Raw genomic sequence first — 19,449 nt, forward strand, 5'->3', positions numbered from 1 at the left:
CATTCTCCTGCCTCAGCCTCCCGAGTAGCTGGGACTACAGGCACCCACCACCACGCCCGGCTAATTTTTTTGTATTTTTAGTAGAGACAGGGTTTCACCGTGTTCACCAGGATGGTCTCGATCTCCTGACCTCGTGATCCGCTCACCTCGGCCTCCCAAAGTGCTGGGATTACAGGCGTGAGCCACCTCACCCGGCCAAGAGCAGATTTTAAATGTTCACATCATGAAAGAAATAAGTCTTTGAGGTAATGGATATGTTAATTAGGTTGATTTAAATATTCTACAATGTATACAAATATCAAAACATCACATTGTACCCCATAAATATACACAATTATTATTCGTCAATTAAAAATAAAATTTGCGGGGCATGGTGGTGACTCACGCCTGTAATCTCAGCACTCTGGGAGACCAAGGCAGGAAGATTACTTGACCCCAGGAGCTTGAGACCAGCTGGGTGTGGTGCCATGTGCCTGTAGTCCCAGCTACTTAGGAGGCTACAGTGGGAGGATCGCCTGAGCCCAGGAGATTGAGGCTGTAGTGAGCTGAGATTGCAACACTGCACTCTAGCCTGGGCAACAGAGGGAGACTGCCTCAGAGGAAAAAACATTAAAATAAATAAATAAAATTAAAAAAATAGCAAACTGGCTAAATTATGGACATCATAAGTGTATAAAGAAAAATACTTGCTGCCTAGCAAACCATGTTAAACTGCCCAGTTAAAAATGAGGTAACCAAAGAGTATGATTCTGTTTTAAAACTTTAGCTATATATGTGTATGTGTACAGTATGCATGCACACTCAGGCCCCACATGTATACTCACACACATGCACACATGCACACACAAAGGAAAAAACCACTGAACGGAAATACAGCTAAATGTTAACACTGGTTAGCTTTGGGTAATGTTGGAACGACAAGTAATTTTTTAGTTTCTTCTATTTGCTAAACTATACTTTCTAATATTTTATTATGAAGTTATAAAATGACCAAAAAAAATAATATTTAAAAGTTTAATGTTATCCTAATGACCACATGACCCTGAGCCCCTGAGACAATGAACCCTTCCAGAGTCAACAGCATCCACAGGCAGGTCTGAAAGGAGGGAGCTGTCGGGCAGGGTCTGGCTCGCTCGTGGTCCTCCTCGGCTTACAGAATCTCAATGGGAACTCTGATCTGAACGGGAGCTCTGAGCAGGAAACTTGATCTCAGCTGTGGTGCGGTGAGGGTGGAAGACACAGTCAGGAGACCTGACTCCATTCTAGTGTTGTCACCGCCAACCTGAGAGGCCTGGGCGAGTCATGTGTCTTCTGGGGCATTTTATTCATCTTTTTTTTTTTGTTTTTGAGACGGAGTCTCACTCTGTCACTCAGGCTGGAGTGCAGTGGTGTGATCTCAGCTCACTGCAACCTCTACCTCCCAGGTTCAAGCGATTCTCCTGCCTCAGCCTCCCAAGTAGCTGGGATTACAGGCATGCGCCACCAAGCTCAGCTAACTTTTTGTATTTTTAGTAGAGACGGGGGTTCGCCATATTGGTCAGGCTGGTCTTGAACTCCTGACCTCAAGCAATCCACCCACCTCAGCCTCCCAAAGGTGCTGGGATTATAGGCGTGAGCCACTGTGCCTGGCCATTTTATTCATCTTTGAAAGGAGGAGGGAAAGCCAGAAGGGTCCCAGAGACTATGGTGGCCCTACTACCCTGCCAGTCTCTAAGTTCCAAAGAAAAAGGATTTTTCTCTACCTAAATCAGGATAGAGGAGAAATTGCCAGATCCCCAGAGACCTGGGGGAAGTGGGCACTGGTGGGGATCAGCTGACGTCTATAAAGAGCCGACAGAGAGGGAAGGGTTGGTGCTGGGGTGGGGGATGGAGTCTCCCTGGCTATGGATAGTGGCTGCTTCCACCTGGACCTCACCCTCATTTGCCCTGCAGGGAGCTGCCCCCACTCCCTAGGTTGTGGGGCTCACCCTCCACATCCTCCCTCTCCTCTAGTGTAATCAGCCACATTACCCTGTCCACTGAAACACGTGGGGCTCTGGATGTGGCCGCATCAGTCAAGTGGTGCTCACTCTCAGTGGGAGGACCCTGATCTGTCTCCAGGGCAGCAGGTCTGGAATCTGCCGCTTCCTCTGACTCACCTGCTCCTGCCCTGAGGCCCTGGGGACAGGTCAGGGTATCTCCTCACTGAATGAATTACTGCCTCTGGGGTCCTCTCCCTCCTCACCTCACATGAGCTGCCACGTCCCTCTGCAGCCACGACCGGGTACCATGGGGGAGAGTCCCCATTAGCTGCCATGTTCACGCTGGGCCTCAGCCCTCAGGCTCTCCTGCTGACAACCCCACTCTTTCCCAAGCTGGAAGCTGAGCTGGCGTCTGCGGACTCAACTGGAGCTGCTGGGGCGAGGCAAGCAGGAGTCAGAAGGAAGATCCTGCAGTTTCCACTAAGGAGCCTGGCCCCCAGACTCTGCAGAGGCTCCAAGAAACCCTGGAAAGACAGTGTCCATATGGTCATCACTCCACGTTCACCCACAAATATTTTCTGGTAGTGCCCAGGGGAGGCTCACTGTGCTGGATGCTGCAGAAGAGAAAAGTTCGGTAAAACCCACACCAAGTATTAAAGCAAAACATGGGGAAAATTCACAAGATCTGGTGTAAAATGAATGAGCATTTGTATTCAAGCTCTTCTATGTTCTAGCTAGAATCTGAGGAAGTCACTTTATGTGAAGTTTCTTCATCTTAAAACAGGATGAAAATACTTATAGGGTTGTTAGAATTAAACGAAATGATGCTTCTACGCACACCTACTTGGTACCTGGAACATGCTCAACTCATTTTAAATAGTGCTATTATTACAAGGTGCAAGGCATGTTTTATTAGGTACCTCATTTAATTTTCACACTCATCCTGTGGACTAGGCATTATTATTATTACTAATCCCATTTACCATCAGATAGAGCTGTTCAGAAATATTAAGAAATTTGCCCCAAGATCACTCAGATGAGGGGGAAGGACAAGGATTCAAACTCAGGTATGCCTGGCTCCAAAGCATACTTTCTTAACTACTGAGCCATTTGGTACTCTATTCAAGGCAGAATCACAATAAACACTGTGGTTCCTGCTACCTTCAAAGTGCTCTGGCTGAGCAGTGACCATGCCACTTGAGCATAAACTGAGCTTCTGTGTAATTCAGTGTACATTCTATGCAAAGAACAGAGCCCACCCTCTTCTGTCAAAGATGAAAACTTAAACTTGTCCCTTCTCTTCTGCAATTCCCATCAGGCCCTGAAAACCAGCAGGTCTGCACAGGCTCCTAAATCCCTATAGCCCACAGTGCTTAACAAAAACTGTGTACCAAATGGTGTCATCAACTGGTTTCCACAGGCTCCTCAAATTATCACCAACCCAGGCAGCACACCATCAATAGGATCAATGACTCCCATAAAACCCTCAGTAATAGAAGTTCCAGTTCATCACAGAGCAACTCACACGGTACTATAATAACCAATGTCCATAGGTCCCAATCCAGGACTGCCACAGGCCCTCCAAAACTGACTTGTAATCCCTGTGAATCCCAGACTTGCAATCATTCACCACCTTAGCACCCCAATCAATAAACTCTCATGGACTGAATCGATGACCTCAGATACTGACATTTCCAACACTTCCAGGCAGAACCAACACGTCATTTACAAGGAAAAGGGATCACAGTGGCACTAGATGTATTTGCAAAAACAGAAGCCATGTTAGAAGAAAACTCTACAAATTATTGCGAGAGAAGGTCTGAGATCCAAGAATTCTAAACCCACCCTAGCTAGATACCATTCTATTGTCAGAGCAAAAGACAATTTTAGACATAAAAGCATTTCTAGCATTTTATGCCAATATTCCAATCTCAGGAGAACACTCAAGGGAATAGTCTAAACAATGGTAAACGGAATAGAAACAAAAAACCTCAAAACAGGAAAGCAGTTTTGAGATAGGATTCTTGCAATTGATATATAATTACATCTGGATAAAGAAAAGCAATGTAATTGGGCATCTGTAGTAAATAAGGCTGTTACTATTAACTATGTGGAAATTAAAAAATTCCCTGGCCGGGTACGGTGGCTCACACCTGTAATTCCAGCACTTTGGGAGGCCGAGGCGAGCAGATCATGAAGTCAGGAGATCAAGACCATCGTGGCTAACACTGTGAAACATTAAAAATACAAAAAATTAGCCGGGCGTGGTGGCATGCACCTGTAGTCCCAGCTACTCGGGAGGCTGAAGCAGGAGAATCGCTTGAACTCAGGAGGCGGAGGTTGCAGTGAGCCGAGATCATGCCACTGCACTCCAATCTGGGTGACAGAGACTGTCTCAAAAAAACACAAAAAAACAAACAAACAAAAAAATTCCCTGGGAAAATTTACTGAACAAAATGAGGAGAAGGCAAATTACAAATTTCCATGGGCAGATATTGGTACAATATTATTTGGATTTAGTAATATAGAAAAGATATACAATCATATTTGTAAGGAAGGTAAAGGCAACTACTAACAGAAATTCATTAAAAAAATCAAAATTCCAAACAATCAAAACTCAAAAGTAATAAAAACCTAAAAGAGGATTAAGAGAAACATGAATGAGGCCAGGCACAGTGGCTCACACCTGTAATCCCAGCACTTTGGGAGGCCAAGGCGAGCGAATCACAAGGTCAGGAATTCGAGACCACCCTGGCCAACGTGGTGAAACCCCGTTTCTACTAAAAATACAAAAATTAGCTGGGTGTGGTGGTGCATGCCTATAATCCCACCTACTCAGGAGGTTGAAGCAGGGGAATTGCTTGAGCCCAGGAGGCGGAGGTTGCAGTGAGCCGAGATCTTGCCACTGCACTCCAGCCTGGGTGACTGAGCGAGACTCCATCTCAAAAAAAAAAAAAGAAGAGAAACATGACCAGCCAGGCACAGTGGCTCACACCTGTAATCCCAGCACTTTGGGAGGCCAAGGCGGGCGGATCACCTGAGGTCAGGAGTTTGACACCAGCCTGGCCAATATGGTGAAACCCTATCTCTACTAAAAACACATAAATTAGCCGGGCGTGGTGGCAGGCGCCTGTATTCCTAGCTACTTGGGAGGCTAAGGCATGAGAATCGCTTGAACCCAGGAGGCGGAGGTTGCAGTGAGCCGAGATCGTGCCATTGTACTCTGGCCTGGGGGGACACAGTGAGACTCTGTTTAAAAAAAAAAAAAAAAGCAAACGAAAGATAATAGGAGAAAAAAAGGAAAAAAATAATAGGAGGCATAAAATCAAGTATGTTAAAACAAAATGATGAAGATGTGAAATGAAGCACTTGATAGAAATACACCATATCATTGATCATTCTTTCCTTTATGGTTGGCATGCATTATGTCTTGTTAGGAAACCTTCGCCTACCTCAGGGTCATGTAAAGGTTTTATCATTTTAGCTTTCACATTTAGATCCACAGTCCATCTGGGAAGGATTTTAGCGTGTGGTATATGTTAGAGTCAAGATTCATTTCTTTCATACGGAAGCAAGATAATCCAGCACCATTTATTGAAAAGCCTACCCATGGCCAGGCACAGTGGCTCATGTCTGTAATCCCAACACTTTGGGAGACCGAGGTGGGCGGATCACCTGAGCTCAGGAGTTCGAGGTCAGCCTGGCCAATATGGCGAAACCCTATCTCTACTAAAAATACAAAAATTAGTCAGGCATGGTGGCAGACGCCTATAATCGCAGCTACTCGGGAGGCTGAGGCAGGAGAATCGCTTGAATCCGGGAGGTGGGGGTTACAGTGAGCTGAGATCTCACCACTGCATTCCAGCCTGGGGGGATAGAGTGAGACTCTGTCCCCAAAAAAGAAAAAAAAGAAGACTATCCTTTCTCCATTGCTCTGTAGTGTCTCCTGTGATCATATATGTGGGGGTCATTCTTGAACTCTGTATTTTCATTAGTTTATTTGTCTATTCTTGGACCAGTGTTATAGTCTTAATTAATGTGCTTTATATTAAGTCCTGATAAAGGATACCTAAATTGGACTACATTAAAATTAAGGACTTCTGTTAATCAGAAGATAAAATTAAAAACGTAAAGGCAAATGCTACAGTGGGAGAAGGTAACTGTAATACCTATATTTGACAAATGATTAATATCTCAAATATATCAAGAATGTCTAGAAATCACTAACAGCCACAGAAAAAGGGCAAAAGGAACAGGCATTTCACAAAGAAAATATCCAAATAGCAAATAAGCTTATAAAAAGATGCTTGACTTCACCAGTTAGCAAGGAAATAGAAGTTAAACTATAATAAGATAATCCTCCACACAATCCTCCATATCTACAATAAGATAATCCCACTAGAAATTGCCAAAATGAAAAAGATGGGAAATAAACAAGAGCAGGCAAGGATGTGGAGCAGCCAAAACTCAGATTGCTTGTTAGGAGCATAAACTAGTACATAAACTTTGAAAAACTGTTTGGTAGTCTCTATTAATGGTGAATACATGCAATATCCTATGACCCTGCTGTTTGACTCCAGTTCTCTCTCACTCAAGAGAAATGCAAATATATGTTTACTAAAAGAGATGATAATGTTCATGGTAGCTTTATTCAAAACCAAAAATTATGTAAATGCCCATCAACATCAGAATGGACAAGTTGTGTTATATTTATACAAGGAAATACTATACAGCAATGAGAAAGAACAAATTGCTATACTCAACATGCATGAGTCTCGTCCCATGAACACTCTGTTAAGCTAAAGAAGCCAGACTCAAAAGAGCAATGAAGCAATGCCATATGATTACGTTTATATACATTTCAAAAACATGGCTTCTTTTTTTTTTTTTTTTTTTGAGACAGAGTCTCGCTCTGTCTCCAGCCTGTCGTACAGTGGTGAGATTTTGGCTCACTGCAACCTCCACCTCCCGGGTTCAAGTGATTCTCCTGCTTCAGCCTCCCAAGTAGCTAGGACTACAGGTGTGCGCCACCATGCCCAGCTAATGTTTGTATTTTTAGTAGAGATGGGGTTTCACCATGTTGGGAAGGATGGTCTTGATCTCTTGACCTTGTGATCTGCCTGCCTCAGCCTCTCAAAGAAACATGGCTTCTTTAAAACTGTTTTTTTTTTTTTTGTTTTTCTTTTTTTTCAGAAGGAGTCTTGCTTTGTAGCCCAGGCTGGAGTGTAGTGGTGTGATCTCGGCTCACTGCAACCTCTGCCTCCCCGGTTCAAGCGATTCTCCTGCTTCAGCCTCCCAAGTAGCTAGGACTCTAGGTGTGCGCCACCATGCCCAGCTAATTTTTGTATTTTTAGTAGAGATGGGGTTTCACCATGTTGGGCAGGATGGTCTCGATCTCTTGACCTCGTGATCCACCTGCCTTGGCCCCCCAAAGAAACATGGCTTCTTTAAATTTTTGTTGTTGTTGTTGTTGAGACAGAGTCTTGCTCTGTCACCCAGGCTGGAGTGCAGTGGTGTGATCTCGGATCACTGCAACCTCTGCTTCCCGAGTTCAAGCGACTCTCCTGTCTCAGCCTCCCGAGTAGCTGGGATTACAGGCGCCCGCCACCACGCCCGACTAATTTTTATATTTTTAGTAGAGACGGGGTTTCACCATATTGGCCAGGCTGGTCTCGAACTCCTGACCTCGTGATCCGTCCGTCTCGGCCTCCCAAAGTGCTGGGATCACGGGCATGAGCTACTGCACCTGGCCTTACAAAAAAAAATTTTTTTAGAGACAGCGTCCTGCTCTGTCACCCAGCCAGGAGTGCAGTAGCACGATCATAGCTCACTGCAGTTGCACGATCATAGCTCACTGAAGCCTCAAACTCCTGAGCTCAAGTAATCGTCCTGCCTCAGCCTCCTAAGTCGCTGGGACCATAGGTGCATGCCACCACACCCAGCTAAAAAACATGACTTCTTGAGAGATAGTAACATTTCTTCATCTAGGTGGTGGCTATGCAAGTTTGTCTGGTCTGTTAAAAAATCATCAAGCTAAATACGTACAATGTGTGCACTTTTCTGTATTATGTAATATTTCAATGAGGATTTAAAAGCTATACAATTTACTAGGCAAATACCAAGAAAATGAAAGGAGGTCTGAAAATACAATTATCGTGGGGGAAATTAAGGTCCAAAGCATTCAACAGATTAACAAAAAAGGGGAATATCTTTTAATAATAAAAGAAACAATAAAGAAGTACTAACTAGCATAAGCCTTCAGGATCATTCAACACATACAAATAAAACCAGCACAAATGCATTAAACCACATGAAGTCTTAAAAGTCATATTTGTTTTTGTATTATATTTAACAAGTGTTGCTATTAAGGTTATGCCAGTTTTTAAAAGGAACTCAGGAAATTTATTTTTATGTGTTAAAATGGCATAGATACTATCTTCTTTAAAGCTTAGCTATAAACACATTTAGAACTGGTGCCTTTTAAAAATGGCACATTTTAACTATTTTCCTTTCTTTGAATATTGGTCTTTACCAAATGTTGGAGAGGACTCAGAGAAACTGGATTCCTAACACATTGCCAGCAGGAATGTACAGTGGCACAGCCACTCTGGAAAACAGTTTGGCAGCCTCTTTAAAAACTAAAATACTTACCACATGATCCAGCAATTCCACTTCTTGGCATTCATCCCAGAGAAAGGAAATCTTATGTGTACACAAAAACCTGTACACGATTGTTCATTACAGCTTTATATGTAATAGCCTCAGACTGGAAACAAGCAAAATGGCTCTCAATAGGTGAATGGCTAAACAAACTGTGGTAAATCTATAATATGGAATACTACTCAGCAACAAAAAGAAATGAATTATTGTTCTAGTAACAGTTTGGATGGTTTTCAAGGACATTATGCTGAGTGAAAAAACCAACCTCAAAAGATCACACACATTGGGCCAGGCGCGGTGGCTCACACCTGTAATCCCAGCAGTTTGGGAGGCCCAGGCGGGCAGATCACCTCAGATCAGGAGTTTGAGACCAGCCTGGCCAACATGGTGAAACCCCATCTCTACTAAAAATACAAAAATTAGCTGGGTGTGGTGGCAGGCGCCTGTAATCCCAGCTACTCAGGACGCTGAGGTGGGAGAACTGCTTGAACCCAGGAGGAGGTTGCAGCGAGCCAAGATTGTGCCACTGCACTCCAGCCTGGGTGACAGAGTGAAACTCCGTCTCAAAAAAATAAATAAATAAATAAAATAAATCACAGTCTGTATGGTTCCATTTATATAACATTCTCAAAATGGCAAAACTAGAGAGATGAAAAACAGATGGTTGGTTGCCAGGGGTTAGGGATGGTGGTGGGAGTAAAGACTATAAAAGGTCTGGGCACAGTGGTTCGTGCCTGCAATCCCAGCACTTTGGGAGGCCAAGGTGGGAGGATCGCTTGAGGCCAGGAGTTTGAGACCAGCCTGGGCAACATGGTGAGACCCTCATCTCTACAAAAAATTTAGAAAGTAGCCAGGCATTGTGGCATGCGCCTATAGTCTCAGCTACTCAGGAGGTCGAGGCGGGAGGATCACTTGAACCCAAGAGTTCGAGGTTGCAGTGAGTGATGATGGTACTACTGTACTTCAGCCTGGGTAACACAGTGAGAACCTGTCTTAAAAAAAAAAGACTAGGCCGGGCACGGTGGCTCACACCTGTAATCCCAGCACTTTGGGAGGCCAAGACAGGCGGATCACGAGATCAGGAGATCGAGACCATCCTGGCTAACACGGTGAAACCCTGTCTCTACTAAAAATACAAAAAATTAGCCAGGCGTGGTGGTGGCAGGTGCCTATAGTCCCAGCTACTTGGGAGGCTGAGGCAGGAGAATGGTGTGAACCCAGGAGGCGGAGCTTGCAGTGAGTCGAGATTGCGCCACTGCACTCCAGCCTGGGTAACAGAGCGAGACTCCGTCTCACAAGAAAAAAAAAAAAGACTATAAAGGAGTAGTAGTTCTGTATCTTGATTGTGGTGGCTGTTACATTAATCTATGCACATGACAAAATGACGTAGACTATGCACACACTAGGCTTGGTGCAGTGACTCACACCTATAATCCCAGCACTTTGGGAGGCCGAAGCAGGTGGATCATGAGGTCAGGAGTTCGAGACCAGCCTGGCCAACACAGTGAAACCCCGTCTCTACTAAAAATACAAAAATTAGCCGGGCATGATGGCGCATGCTTGTAATTCCAGCTACTTGGGAGGCCAAGGCAGGGGAATTGCTTGAACCCGGGAGGTGGAGGTTGCAGTGAGCAGAGATCACACCATTGCACTCCAGCCTGGGCAACAGAGCAAGACTCTGTCTCAGAAAAAAAAAAACACAAAAAAACAAAAAAGAACTATGCACACACCTTGTACCAATGTCAAATTCTACATTTTTATATTGTATTGTGATTTTATAAGATGTAATCACTGGAGAAAACTGGGTGAGCGTATACAGGGCTCTGTGCTATGTTTGCAACTTCCTATGAATCTATAATTATTTCAAAATAAAAAGTTTAAGAAAAATCATAATTATGCCAGGAGATTTTATTGTATCTCTTCTATGATATAATGGATCAAGTAAACAAACAAACAAAAAGCAAGTAAAGCAGATTTGAGAAATACAATCAACAAGCTAGGCTCAAGACACATAACTTAACTTTACCTAATGAATATACTCTCTTCTCTTAGACCCATGGCATAGTTTACAAAAATTTTTTAAAATAATGTAACTTGGACTCGAAGAAAAAATCTTGATACATTTAAAAATTAGAGTTTTGGCAGGCTAAATTGACTATAATCCTGTAAAATCATAGATAATAAAACGATAAACTACCAAATCCAGATTTCGATGAAGAAATATTCTCTAAACATATACGAATTGAAGATGGCATTTGATAACAAAATTTTAGACTTCATAACAAATCTTGAGACATAGCTAAAGCTATATTTAAAGAATATTTTATCTTTGGCTAGAGTCACAGAGGAAAAAAAGAATATTTTGGCCAAATTATTTTTAATGTTTAAAAATAAAAGCTAAAGGTAAATGAACTAAACGTTCAATCTATTAAAAAAAAAAAAAGAAAAAAAAAAAAGGCCAGGTACGGTGGCTCACGCCTGTAATTCCAGGACTTTGGGAGGCCGAGGTGGATGGATCACTTGAGGTCAGGAGTTCCAGACCAGCCTGGCCAGCATGGTGAAACCCTGTCTCTACTAAAAAAACAAAAATTAGCCAGGCATGGTGGCACACACTTGTAATCCCAGCTACTCAGGAGGCTGAGGGGGGAGAATTGCTTGAAACTGGGAGGCAGAGGTTGAGGTGAGTCGAGATTGTGCCACTGTATTCCAGCCTAGGCAACAGAGCAAGACTCCATCTCAAAAAACAAACAAACAAACAGACAACAACAACAAAAATTAGCCGGACTGCTTGAGCCTAGGAGGTGCAGGTTGCAGTAAGCCGAGATCGCACCACTGCACTCCAGCCTGGATGACAGAGGGAGACCTTGTCTCAAAAAAAAGGAAAAAAAAAGTCAGGGCACAGTAGCTCACACCTGTAATCCCAGCACTTTGGGAGGCCTACTGGGTGGATCACGAGGTCAGAAGTTCGAGACCAGTCTGGCCAACACAGTGAAACTCCATCTCTACTAAAAATACAAAAAATTAGCCGGGTATGGTGGTGTGCGCCTGTAATCCCAGCTACTCAGGAGGCTCGGAAAAAAAAAAAAAAAAAAAGAAATTAAAAGAAGACAACAAAATATTCATGAGAAACCTGATCAAGGTAAAAGAGAAAGGAAATATATATATGTATAAGTATATATATATATATTTCTATATATATCCACACACATCAGAAGCATGCACACAGTTTTAGGAATGAAAAAAGAAGCTATTGCCACAGGTATGGAAATGATCAAGGTAAATTAATGAAGCATTATGCACAAATGCACAAAAACATAACATCCCTAGCAAACATACACTATCAAAATTAATCCCCCCCACTAGAAATCTGTAGAGCAATAATCAGAGAAAATAAAATAGTTAAAAATTGCCATTTCAAAAAAGGCATTAGTTCTAAATGCATATATAGTTGAACTTAAGAGAATGTCTATGCTATTTTAACACATAAAAAATGGAAATCTCCTGATTTCCTTTTAATACCTGGCATAACCTTAATACCAACACTTGTTAAATATAGTAAAAACAAGAAAACTATAAGCAAATTTTTTATAGTGGCAAAAATTCTAAATAAAATATGACTAACTGAGGCCTCCTGGTGCTTACCACAGTCTGTGTTCTGACACTGACTGCATAGAAAAAGAAGGGGGCCTGCCTTCTCTGTTCTTATATTGACTGTACAGAAAAAGAAGAGATCCTACCCTATATACGTCTCTGCCTAGGCCCTAGTCCTGGTCTGAACTGTGAATGGGGGGCCATGGAGTTGAAGAAAAATAAAAAAATACATTACTAACTCAAATACGACCATGACTCATAAGAAAAATTGCCCTTGACCAACAGAATTACCCCAGGAAGGCAAGGATGGATCCGCCTTATATATCAGTATCATTCATTACAACAACCAATTTAGGAAAGTAACACCATTAGGCTATTACATCAAAAAGGCATCTGACATAATTCAAGAGCCATTCCTAAGAAAAATACAAATCAAGATAGGAACATATGAAAACTATAAGGACACCATTGGGAAAGTGAAAAGACACAGAGGCTGGGCGCGGTGGCTCACGCCTGTAATCCCAGTACTTTGGGAGGTCGAGGCAGGCGGAGCACTTGAGGCCAGGAGTTTGAGACCAGCCTGACTGAAATGGCGAAACCCTGTCTCTACTAAAAATACAAACATTAGCTGAGTGTGGTGGTGCGCACCTCTAATCCCAGCTACTTGGGAGGCTGAGGAAGGAGAATTGCTTGAACCTGGGAGGCAGAGGTTGCAGTGAGCCGATATGGCACCACTGCACTCCAGCCTGGACAATAGAGTGAGACTCTGTCTCAGAAAACAAACAAACAACAACAACAACAACAACAAAAAACCCCCACAGAATGAAGGGAAATACACGCAAATCACATATGTGACAAAGGACTTCTATCGAGATTATCTAAAGAACTCTTACAACTTGATTAAAACAAAGACAATTCAATTTAAAAATAGGTCGAGGATTTGAATAGATATTTCTTCAAAGAAGATATACAGATGGGCAATAAGTACAGGAAAAGATGCTCAACATCAGTGGCCACTGGAGAAATGGAAATCAAAACCAGAAGATACCACTTCACACCTACTAGGAAGGCTAGAATTAAAAAGACAATAAACGTTAGCAAGGATGTGATAAACTGGAACCCTCATACATTGCTGCTGGAATATAAAGTGATGCAGCCATTTTGGAAAATGGTTTGGCAATTCTTTAAAATGTTAAACATAGAAGGCTGGGCACAGGGGCTCATGCCTGTAATCCCAGCACTTTGGGAGGCTGAGGCAGGTGGATCGCTTGAGTTCAGGAGTTTGAAACCAGCCTGGCCAACATGGTGAAACCCTGTCTCTACTAAAAGTACAAAAATTAGCTGGGCGTGGTGGTGGGTGCCTGTAATCCCAGCTACTTGGGAGACTGAGGCAGAAGAATTGCTTGAACCCAGGAGGTGGAGCTTGCAGTGAGTGGAGTTAGCGCCACTGCACTCCAGCCTGGGTGACAGAGTGAGACTCCATCTCAAAAAAAAAAAAAATGTTAAAAATAGGGGTATGCCATGTGATCCAGTGAAGGAGTTAAAAATATGCCACTCTGGCTGGGTACGGTGGCTCAAGCCTGTAATCCCAGCATTTTACGAGGCCAAGGTAGGTGGATCACCTGAGGTCAGGAGTTCGAGACCAACCTGACCAACATAGAGAAACCCTGTCTCTACTAAAAATACAAAATTAGCCAGGCGTGATGGTGCATGCCTGTAATCCCAGCTACTCGGGAGGCTGAGGCAGGAGAATCGCTTGAATCTGGGAGGTGGAGGTTGTGGTGAGCCACGATCGCACCATTGCACTCCAGCCTGGGCAATAAGAGTGAAACGCCATCTAAAAAAAAAAAAAAACACACACACACACCACTCTGGAATACTGGCTATTTTGAGTCACAGGCGCTTGAAAAGCAGCAGGTGCAGGAAGATCATGCTGACCTTCCCTTTGTTTCTTAAAAGTGGGAGATGAAATTCCCATGTGAAAGATGCCCTCGCTCTACTAGAAGGAACGCCACATTCTTTTTTTGTTTTTGTTTTTGAGACAAAGTCTCGCTCTGTCGCCCAGGCTGGAGTGCAGTGGCGCAATCTTGGCTCACTGCAGCTTCTATTTCCCGGGTTCAAGCGATTCTCCTGTCTCAGCCTCCTGAGTAGCTGGGACTACAGGCACGCGCCACCATGCCCAGCTAATTTTTATATTTTTAGTAGAGATGGGGTTTCACCATGTTGGCCAGGATGGTCTCGATCTCCCGGCCTCATGATCCACACACCTCGTCCTCCCAAAGTGCCGGGATTACAGGCGTGAGCCACAGCACCTGGCCGTTTTTGGAGACAGAGTCTCGCTCTGTCACCCAGTCTGGAGTGCAGTGGCACGATCTCTGCTCACTGCAACCTCCGCCTCCCCAGCTCAAGCGATTCTCCTGCCTCAGCCTCCCAAGCAGCTGGGATTACAGGCGCCTGCCACCACGCCCAGCTAGTTTTTGTATTTTTAGAGATGGTGTTTCACCATGTTGGTCAGGCTGGTCTCAAACTCCTGACCTCAGGTGATCCACCCACCTCGGCCTCCCAAAGTGCTGGGATTACAGGCGTGAGCCACCGTGCCCAGCTAGAATGCCACATTCTTACTATCAAGGTCAGGAAATTGAGAGCAAGACAATTACGTACAGATCTTATGAAAAATAACTTTTTTTCTTGGAGAAATAAGCCAAAAGAAATTTTAAAAAACTTTTATGTTTTAAGCCTCCCCACATAACTGAGTTGCTTTTTCACAACTTAAGTATTCTTTGTCCAATCCAGTATATAAGTGATTGACTCTAACTACTACTTTGGGTCTTCATTTCTTTATGAAGGCGCCTGTGCCACATAAAACTTGTATTAAATAAATCTGTACATTTTTCTCTGTTGATCTGTCTTATGTCAATTTAACTTTCAGGCCCAGCGAAAAGAAATCCTAAAAGGGAAGAGGTAAATTTCTACCTCACTCCTTATACCAGTCATTCCACTCCTGGGTATCCACCCAAGAGAAATGAAAACATATGTCCACACAAAAACTTGTACGCAAATGCCCATAGCAGCATTATTCATAATAGCTAAAAAGTGGAAACAACCCAAATGTCCATTGACTGATGAGTGGATAAACAAAATGTGGTCCATCCATACAATGAAATATCATTCAGGAATAAAAAGACATGAAGTGCTTCTAAAATAAACAGATAGAAACATATAGTAGAATGGTGGTTGCCAGGGGCTGAGAGGAGGGGGTAATGAGAAGTTGCTATTCAACGGGTATAAAGTTTCAGGTATACAAGATGAATAAGCTCTAGAGATTGGCTGTACATTGCACCTGTAGTTAACAGTACTGTACTGTGCACTTAAAAATTTAAGAGGATACACCACGTGCGGTGGCTCACACCTGTAATCCCAGCACTTTGGGAGGCCGAGGCAGGTGGATTACCTGAGGTCAGGAGTTCGAGACCAGCCTGACCAATATGTTGAAATCCTGTCTCTACTAAAAATTAGCCAGGTGTGGTGGCACACACCTATAGTCCCAGCTACGCGGGAGGCTGAGGCAGGAGAACTGCTTGAACCTGGGAGGTGGAGGTTGCAATGAGCCGAGATTGCGCCACTGCACTCCAGCCTGGGTGACAGAGCGAGACTCTGTCTCAAAAATCAAAACCAAAACCAAAACAAACAAACAAACAAACAAACAAAAACAAAATTTAAGAGGGTAGTTTTCATGTTAAGTGTTCATACCACAATAAACAAAATAATAAAAGGAATAAGGTCCTAATACATGCTATAACATGGATGAGCTTTGAAAACATTAGGCTAAGTTAAAGAAGACAATCATGGCCGGACACAGTGGATCATGCCTGTAGTCCCAGTACTTTGGGAGGCCAAGGTGGGCGAATTACCTGAGGTCAGGAGTTCAAGACTAGCCTGGCCAATGTCTACTAAAAATACAAAAGCTAGCCAGGCGTGGTGGTAGGTGCCTGTAATTCTAGCTACTTGGGAGGCTGAGGCAGGAGAATTGCTTGAACTCGGGAGACAGCGGCTGCAGTGAACTGAGATCTGGCCACTGCACTCCAGCCTGGGTGACAGAGTGAGACTGTGTCTAAAATAAATAAATAAGACAATCATAAAAGACCACATATTTTATGATTCCATTTATATAAAATGTCTAGAATAGACCAATCTACAGAGACAGGAAGTAAATTAGTGGTTGCCTGTGGCTAGGGATGAGGGTTGGGAATGAGGAATGATTGCTAATGGGTACGATGTTTCCGTTTGGGGTGATAAAATATTCTAAAATTAGATTATGATGATGGTTGCACAATTCTGTGAATATGCTAGGAACTGCTGAACTGTAAGCTTTAAATGGGTGAATTTTATGGCAGATGAATGATATCAATAAAGCTGTTAGAAAAAACAATCATAGCTAGTAAGTGCCAAGCAGGGTTGCAAAGTCAATATCTGGCAAGGGGTAGGTATTCAATAAATGTTTACTGAATAGATTGATGAATAAATAAACACCTTTCACATTCAAATAAAAAATGCCCAAGTTATTTTCATTAACATTAGCAGCAAGATAGCAAATACCCTCTATTAAATGTCACTCAACATTGTTCTGAAAGCTCTAACTAGTGCAACAGAAGATGAGGTGATCAGAATAAATATTTGAGAGAAGAGACAGTATCATTTTTAATTGGATGGAATATGGTAGCTAGGAAAAGTAAGACTATAAAAAGCAACTAGATTCATATGAGAATTTGGTAATTGGACTGAATACGAAATAAAATTATAAAAATAGATTTTCCCTATGGAAATAGAAAAAAATATGCTATTCACAATGATGATAAAAACAAAGGTAAAATATCTAAGAATGAACTATTAAAAAAAAAAAAAAAGGTGCTGGACCCATAAGAAAACTATCAAATATTATAGTTTTAACGGTTATTTTTGAAACTAGATAAAATAGTTTTAACATTCATATGGAAGAAAAAGGCCGGGAGCAGTGGCTCATGCCTGTAATCCCAGAACTTTGGGAGGCCGAGGCAGGCGGATCACAAAGTCAGGAGTTCAAGACCAGCCTGGCCAATATGGTGAAACCTCGTCTCTACTAAAAATGCAAAAATTAGCTGAGCAGGGTAGCACGTGCCTGTAGTTCCAGCCACTCGGGAGGCTGAGGCAGGAGAATTGCTTGAACCTGGGAGGTGGAGGTTGCAGTGAGCCGAGATTGCACCACTGCACTCCAGCCTAGGCAACAGAGAAAGACTCCATCTCAAAAAAAAAAAAGAATAATAATAAACGCACAAGAAAATTAATGAAAGCAACCAAGAAGAAAGCGAGGGAGACTAGTTCTGTGTGATATTAAAACTATTTCTAAAGTCAATATGATTTTTTAAAAAGGAGAACTAAACAGTTCAGAAATAAAACAATACACATTTGGGAACTTATGTGACAAAAGTGGCATTTAATTGAATTAGAAAACGGTATTCATTTAACGGCTGGTGCTGGCAAATTAGGTATCCAAATGGAATATATGAACTGATTCCATCTCACACCATACACCAAAATGAATTCCAGTTAGATTAAAATTTAGCTTTAAAAATTGAAACAATAAATATATTAAATATAAATTTAAGGCATATTTGTTTGAACATGAAATGAGGAGAAGTCACTAGGCAAGACAATACACTCAGAACTTGTAAAGGAAAAAGGCAGATATATCTTCATAGATGATTTTTAAAAAATCAAAGGTGAAGACATCTTTCAAAAGTCAAAATCCAGAGATAGAGGAAATATAGTTACAACACAGGTTAATATTCACAAATTAGTAAGAAAGACAAACCACCTAAAGGAAACAAAGGGCAAAGGACATGAAAAAGTTTAAATATATATTTCAATGGCCAATAAGAATGAAATAATGTTCAGCCACTAGTTGTCAGGAAAATGTACATCAAGGCAAACTAGATACCCTTGTGTTTGGCCCTCAGAATGGGGAAAATAAAAAAAAAAAAAAAATCCAGTGCGGAAGAGGATTTTGGAAGAAGTCTTTTTATATGTTGCTGGTGGGAGTTCCAACTTTACAAAAGTTTTGGAAAGTAGTATGGTGGTATGTATTGAACTTAAAAGCATCATTCCTGCACGTAATGATCACTCAGGTGACAGCCTCTAACCACAATTTAGAAATCAGTAACAAAGATGTTAATGTTTTGGGAAATCAAAATCTCATATTTAAATAACCCAGAGGTAAGAGTGAACATTGCAACTGCAATTAGAAAACATTAGAAGGAAACTATAGTGGAGATGCTACATATCAAAACTTGTGGGTTGGATGCTCATGCCTGTAGTTCCAGCACTTTGGGAGGATGAGCTGGGAGGACTACTTGAGGATTGCTTGAGGCCAGGAGTTCAAGACCAGCCTGGGCAACATAGCAAGACCCCAATCTCTACCAAAAATTTAAAAATTAGCTGGGCAAGCCTGCCTATAGTCCCAGCAACTTGGGAGGCTGAGGTGGGAGGATCACTTGAGCCTAGGAGGTTGAGACTGCAGTGAGCCATGATGGCTCCACTGCACTCCAGCCTAGGCAACAGAGATTCTTGTATCTTAAAAAAAAAAAAAAAAAAATCAGCCTGGGCAACATAGTGAGACCCTGTGTCTACACAAAATAAAAAATTAGTGGGTGTGGCAGCACATGCCTGTAGTTCCAGCTACTTGGGAAGCTAAGTTGGGAGGATCGACTGAGCACAGGAGGTTGAGGCTGCAGTGAGCCATGATCGTGCCACTGCACTCCATCTCTGGGCGACAGAGTGAGACCCTGTCTCAAAACAAAACCGAACAGCAGCAACAACAACAACAACAACAACAAAACATGTGACATGGAGCTAAAGAGTTCTTAGAGAAAAATTTATAAACTTAATGTTTATATTATAAAATAAAATGACTGGATAATAAGAGATAAGCATTCAATTCAGGACTTTAAAAATGAGAACAAAAGAAAAAAAACAGAAAAGAAATAACGAAGTTAACGGCAGATATTAATGACAGAGAAACAAAGACACAGGAGGACCAACAAAGTCAAAAGTAGGTTTTTGAAACAACCTCATCTCACACCTAAAGACCACCTATCACTGACCCCAGGGAGCTGCATATCTGATTCCACAGCCCCCCATCACCAGTCCCAAATAAACGCATCACTCACCCGGCAGAAACCTTGGTCAATCCCCCAATAAACCC

At 42.4% G+C, this 19,449-nt stretch overlaps 2 protein-coding genes and 1 pseudogene across 4 annotated transcripts in view; 1 reads left to right on the top strand and 2 right to left on the bottom strand.

The window, feature by feature from the left end:
* NDUFB11 (NADH:ubiquinone oxidoreductase subunit B11) overlaps positions 1 to 19,449 on the bottom strand; it is a 477,292-nt gene that overhangs the window by 298,265 nt on the left and 159,578 nt on the right. The gene's annotated exons all lie outside the window — the stretch shown is intronic.
* Positions 1 to 19,449, bottom strand: part of ZNF41 (zinc finger protein 41) — a 42,630-nt gene that overhangs the window by 22,067 nt on the left and 1,114 nt on the right. For all 3 annotated transcript variants that reach the window (XM_050775591.1, XM_050775589.1, XM_050775590.1), the window contains exon 2: positions 2,225 to 2,485. In XM_050775591.1, the coding sequence (XP_050631548.1) occupies positions 2,225 to 2,296 (72 nt within the window). In that variant the 5' untranslated portion in view covers positions 2,297 to 2,485. The remainder of the gene's footprint in view (positions 1 to 2,224; positions 2,486 to 19,449) is intronic.
* LOC126947031 (uncharacterized) lies at positions 12,247 to 12,418 on the top strand (annotated as a pseudogene).

The sequence above is a fragment of the Macaca thibetana genome, chromosome X (genome assembly GCF_024542745.1).
Source record: "Macaca thibetana thibetana isolate TM-01 chromosome X, ASM2454274v1, whole genome shotgun sequence".
Classification (NCBI taxonomy): domain Eukaryota; kingdom Metazoa; phylum Chordata; class Mammalia; order Primates; family Cercopithecidae; genus Macaca; species Macaca thibetana.